This window comes from Aethalodelphis obliquidens, unplaced genomic scaffold (assembly GCF_003676395.1).
Source record: "Aethalodelphis obliquidens isolate GAN/ISIS:26980383/991018 unplaced genomic scaffold, ASM367639v1 scaffold4, whole genome shotgun sequence".
In the NCBI taxonomy this organism is placed as follows: domain Eukaryota; kingdom Metazoa; phylum Chordata; class Mammalia; order Artiodactyla; family Delphinidae; genus Aethalodelphis; species Aethalodelphis obliquidens.
In genome coordinates this window covers 39,281,041-39,287,040 of record NW_020837948.1, presented here as the reverse complement: position 1 = coordinate 39,287,040, position 6,000 = coordinate 39,281,041, and the positions used below count along the sequence as shown (strand labels likewise).

The following is a 6,000-nucleotide window of genomic DNA, read 5'->3' as shown; positions in this document are numbered from 1 at the left end:
CTTCGCTGTCAGGGGAGCGACCTTCGCCCGCAGCCTCCTACTCTGCCTTCAGATCTCGGCTACAGTGGCACCTCCCAGCCAGGCTTCTCCTCACCAAGACATCCGAATTAGCGACCCACTCGTTCTCCATCACATCACCCTAATTTAATGCTCAACGGGGCATTTATTTCAGCCTCGTGTGTCTTGTGTTAGTTTATTGTCTGTCTCTGGAATGTCTGCTCCACGGGGCAATGACCGTGTTTTACCGGCTCGGTGCCGGGTTCCTGGCGTCTAGGGCCAGGCCCGGCCGGACGCAACTGGCCATCACATTTGCTTGATGACTGACCGCTGTTCTGAGCACTGGACGAGACAGAGCCACCGGCCTTTCTGCCAGGGGCGAGGCTTGCTCCGGCCACGCCCATGGACCCGCCCCCAGATCTAACCCGCTCCTCCCGCTCCTCTCCCAGGAGTCAGCCAAGGCCTGTGTGGTGCTTTTTTATCTAGTTTCCCTCGCTCTTTCTGCAGCTGTAGCGAAAACCCGGAGCGGCGGATCTCAGAGTGGGCGGAGCGGCGCCGCCCCTCGCGGCACCTCCCCGACAGCCCTCGGCGCCGCGCTGGGCATGCTCAGTCGGCAGGGCCGCTTCAGCTCTTGGAGTAGGAAGCTTGGGCTCTCCGGCTGAAAGGAGCCGCGGCGGGGGGAAAATGGATCCCTTCACGGATGGTGAGTGGGCGGCCAGAGGAGCCAGGGCCGGGACCGGTGCTCTCTGGGGCCCAGAGGGTCGTGGGCAGTCGTGACACGCGAGGTCGAGCTGCAGTCGCCCCCGCCGCGGTTTTCCCGCGAGCGTTTGGGGGCGGTGGAAGGGGACCGCGCGAGGCAGTTCGAGGCTCGGGGGAGGGGGCGGGCGGCAGCGGTCGCTGGCAGGGGGCTGGCGTGAAGGTCAGCGCCACCGCCTGCCCCGGGTGGGGGCGGTGTCGGGTGCGGCCAGACCCCACGCTCCGCTGCGCGCCCAGGTGGACGAACAGCAAAGTTTGGGCTGCTGTGCGCAGAGGAGGGGGCAGCGGGAAAGTTGGCAGCCTGGGTTTGCCCCGGGTGAAGGGGGTGTCGGCCATGGCTCTGGGGCAGGAAGGGTTAAACCGCGACCAAACCCAACTTCTGTGGCGCGCTGGGAGCTGTCCCCCCCGTCCTTCAGCGAGTTGCTGGTGTGACTTTTCCTAATAGGACGGGGTGGGGGCTTGGCAGGTTAATTTAGTGGAAGGAAGAGAAACTTGTGGAAAGACTTGATCACCCCTGCTGAGTGCCGAGGAGGTTCCTGTCGGCATTGCCACCCTCCCGTCTGTTTCGGACGCACTCCGCAGGGCGTTCAAGCCTCGTTTCCCTGGCTCCCGAGAATGTCAGTTTTTCAGTCGAAGACTCATTAAATATCAAGGGTCCGTCACGGTGATTGCACAGTGTGACTTGAGGCAAGTGTCAAAGCAGGAGCCTGCAGGATGTTCTGCTAACAGCCACAGCCCTTTACTGAATGGAGCGAAGAAATCCCACCCTACTTAAAACGATGGCTTTTGTTTGGACCAGAAGTGCCAGAGTCACAGTGTTGGGGTGAGATGTCTTACAGTTTGCGGCGTTGAGTATATGGATTCCCTTTTGGGATAGAAAGTAGGAAAACTGCCAGTAAGGGAGAATTCACACTAAAATGAGAGTCATCTTTCTAGTTGACATGTGTTTTCCTGCGGGTGGTTGGTTACTTAGGATAGATATCAGTAGTTTGTCGCATTAATGGAAGACAAAATCTATCCCTGTTTGGGTGGGTCTTTTGCCACCCAGGAGACAGAAACGTTGTCCAGTATGTCCTAAACCCTAGCCAGACTTTGTTGTATGCGGTGTTTCATTCATGGGACTGCGAACTACTCGTAATTCTCCCTGTCCCTAATTCAGAATGCTTTATTCTACTGCCATCTTCCTGCCTGTTTAATTAGGCTTAATGATGACAACTTTAATTCTGAATTTTCTTTCTCATTCAGGTTCTATTTGTAATTACTAAGGCTCTAAGGATAGTCTGGTAAAGTTACTAAGAAAAATAAGGAAGATTTGAGCTGAAAGGAAGCTTAGAGACCATCTAGTACTTTGGTATAGAATATGTTTAATACAAATCCTTAAATCCCTTCCAATGAGTATTCCAAGGCTTTTTCTTTGTTCTAGGTATAAAGCTTGGAGATTCCATGTTTGTGGGGTTTTAAAGGAGAAGTTTCCAATAAATTAAAAAAAAAACTCACAGCAAGGCTGAGTCACCCAGTTGGTCAAGATTTTTGCTAGCTGATTTGGTGAACCTGTGCCTACAGAATTAAAGTACATTCTCAAGTCTTAAAATTGGGGTGTTTTCTCCCGTCTTAGAATAGTTTTTGCATATGCTCCTCTAGATGTGAATATTTGCAAATTGTCACATTTGGGAGGGCAGTGGAAAAGCCCCAGAGAGGAGAACAAAAAAGAAGCAATGCTTCAACTTTCATGTAGGAAATTGGATTTCTAATCCTTTCCTGTCTATCTTCCAGATTTTTCAGAGTCTGTGCTGGAGACAGTTTAGCAATGCATCATTTTAGTTAATGTATTAATCACTCATTATCTAGCGTCCTTTAACAAGGAGAATAGAAACTACAACAACTAAAGTCAACAAGAAATTAGGTCCTAGCAATTTGAGGCGCTTTTCACGTTTAAGGTGGACTCATTATTTATTTCAGAACTTTTGAAGAATAACTGTAGAATTTTCTAGTGTCTTCAAACAGGACAGGGTATAGTGTAAAGTATGTTTATCTTTGTACTTAATCCTTTTGAGTACAAAGAATAGGTACATCTAATTCTCCCATAGGTCTGGGTGTTCTGGTGCAGAGTATTCCATTACCCATAGAATTTATTATTGCAGGGTTTATCAAGTTTGGTGTGGGCTTTTGTTACACATTTATTCTCTTTCAATAAAATCGTCACCACTTACATTTTCTCATATATCCCTGTATATGGAGAGAGGTGTGAGAGCTTAACAAAAAAGTTTCAGTAATTTGGGACCCACGTATCTTTCAGTTAAAATCTTGTCAATGATTTCACCGCCTGAAAAGGTAAATTTGTAAAGGAGGCAAATTCAGTTTGTTTTGCTAATTTGGTTTTCAGTACTCATCTGTTCCAGTAAGGCTTTTTCTACTTTCCGTGTTTTCTGTCAAAAGTTGCTTCAGGTATGGCTCATTTTTCTTGGACCCTGCTCTCTGCCTGCTGATAATGGATTTATTTGATGACTGTCCTATGTTAACCTGTCGAGGTAACACACTGCTGTAATCCATTTAATATGCACATCTCCAGAAAGGGCTTACTAGGAGGCATCTTATTGCCAAGAATTTCCATTTGGCTCAGGAGATATTTTTGGTCTTGCCCTTGGTGGGGACTCGTGACTATTATGCTGAAGACTAGATATCCAGTCTGGCTTTGGATCTTTGGTGCTTTTCTTATGGGGAGAGAAATGTGCTGGACTAGTACTCAAGATTGGTTTGGTAGTAACTATTATGTTCTGTTAGGCAGGTAGAAGTGAAACTGTTAGGGAGCAGTGATTGATATATTACCAAAAACCAAACAAAAAATAGATAGCAACTCTAGAGGTCTTTTGATAGATGTACTAGATTAGGGCAAGTAATTATTTGATGACTGCCTAGTTTTATTTGTTCTCATTTGCATGCAGGGTTGGGGTATTTTAGAATAATTTAAATTTATGTTAAGGAATGGAAATACAGAGCTCACCTTCAGAGTCTGATTGAGGAGGTCTGAGGTTGGGTCTAGGAATCGGCACTTCATTTTTAGCATACTAGAAGTATTCACCAGAAGGGAGCTTTTGAGAAGTTTACTAGATCAGCAAATTCCATATGTATATATTTATGTGTATATGTGTGTGTGTATCTTTAAGTGCTTTCTAGTTTGTGGTATGGCCCAAAGTAAATCTTCAGAGGGTGGAAAAGGATGACATTTTGAAGCTCCAGCACTGAAAACATAATTTAAACAGTTTTTTTCCCCCAAAGCCCCCAGTAATCACTTTAGTACTACAGCCTGGTGCATAATCAAACAAGGGGGACTTTCCTGTCTTATAAAACTATTTTTTTTTCTTTTCAGATTGGCATCCAAGTGCAAGTATTTCCCAACTTCCAAAATGGGAAGTCTGGACAACTAATTAGATATTCATGGATTGTAAGGCAGTATAAAATTGTGATTTCACCTTTTTAATCTTACAAATAACATTTATCCTATAGGTATTTATTTGTTTTAAATTTTTTTAACAACTGTCAAAAATGTGAGCTTACCACATTTTGTTCATATACAGTTTTCTTTTGTTCTGTGATAACTTAACCACATTGAGAAAAAAACCTTAAAAATGGAAGATAATAGTTCCTCTATATGATGGGATATAAGTTAAATTCTGCTTTTATCCTTCTGTCTTAAATATTTATTTCAGTTAAGGGAAATAGGAGTGTACTGGATTTGAATGTTAACATCATTTAATAGTATAAGGTTGAGGCTGTAACTAGAAACCAATCCAGTTTTTAACTGGAAAGCAGAGGTGGAAAAGTTCTTCACTTTACATAACAACTTCCCCAAAAAAGTATCTTGAGACAAGATAAATAGACAGCATATTTTAGAAACAGTTAAAACCAGTGATAAAAACAGTGATTATCATTTATCTGTAAATGATTCTTGAGAACTCAGCTTGAAAGAGATAGAACCATAAAGATTGGTTATAAGGAAATTATCATATAGAAAATAAGCAAGGGTTGATTTCCTCCTCAGTAATTCAGATACCATTTTAGAAATGCCTGTTTACAAGTAGATTTTCTGCTAGGCACAGTTACAAAAAGCCCCACAAACCTGCTATCAGTTAATGCTAACCTCAATAAGAGAAATGAAATGGAATAATCTAGTTTTATTTTCATGCTAATATGAAAATAATAGAATATAGAAGAATATAAAAATAATAGAATACAGAAGAAGAAAATATAGAAGATTTCTAATTATGAAATAAATGTACAGGATTGTCTTTATAACCTGTTCATATAACATCTGTCAACAATAAGTTTACATTTCTACTGATTAAGTGTAACACTCCTGTTAGAAAACAGCCTCGTTTTGACTCTCTCTGTGAAAATGTTAGGAGATTGAGATATAGAGGAGTCTAGCCGGAGTTACCCCAGAAGTTGGGATGGAGCTAAATCAGGCCTGTGGTTCTTGGCCCTTGAGGTGAGGAGGACAGTGCAGCCATGTTCTGTTAATTAGCTACCACATGTCTTAAAAACTGTAGGAGGTTGGAGTTGGAGCTAATACCACTACACTTTTCCCTAATATCATTGGAGCAAGCTGAGAAACAGGTTTTTGTTGTTTTTTTTAAATTTGAATTCCTAGGTATGTACCTTTTAAGAGTGTTCACTGGAAACTAGAAATGGGAATGAGGGAAATTTTGGAGCCCTTGGTGGTAGGTACAGCTCCTTTTTTATCCAGTGGTCTTTGTAGAGAAGGCTGCTCATTGCCCTGGTGTTTCTGTGCAGTAAGTGTGACAGTAAGAGTCCCTGTGTCTATGAAAGAGCGGTCAGGATTCCCCTGTAACCTGACTCATTGTTGTAACCCATTTGTGATTATCCTGGGAGTGCCTGTAGGACTCTGAATCCAAAGATCTTTGGGGAAAACTGGGACTTAAGAGAATTAGTGATGAAGGTGAGAGCTATGTAGAGATTTAAGGTAAGGAGGAAGCTGATAGGCAGAGATTTTCAAAATGGTCATACATTGAGCCTTGCAAGTCTTTGGCTTGGAAATGAGTCTCTTTTGGAGAGTAGGACACTGTTGTGTGAGGTTGAAAGATAAGAGTCAGGGTTGGAAAGGGGAAGTAGGTGGGTCTGGTTGGACAAAAGGAATGGAGGGGTGAGGGGATGAATGAGTTAAGACTGGCATTTGGAGGCCCTAGAAGGAGATAGAAAACATTTGCCATGAGTTTAATCATACTGTGT

General features: G+C 43.5%; 1 protein-coding gene across 1 annotated transcript in view; it reads left to right on the top strand.

Moving 5' to 3' along the window:
- The first annotated feature begins 589 nt into the window (after positions 1–589).
- LNPEP (leucyl and cystinyl aminopeptidase) overlaps positions 590–6,000 on the top strand; it is a 101,247-nt gene continuing 95,836 nt past the window's right edge. The window contains exon 1 of the mRNA XM_027100554.1: positions 590–700. Coding sequence (XP_026956355.1) covers positions 682–700 — 19 coding nt within the window. The 5' untranslated portion in view covers positions 590–681. The remainder of the gene's footprint in view (positions 701–6,000) is intronic.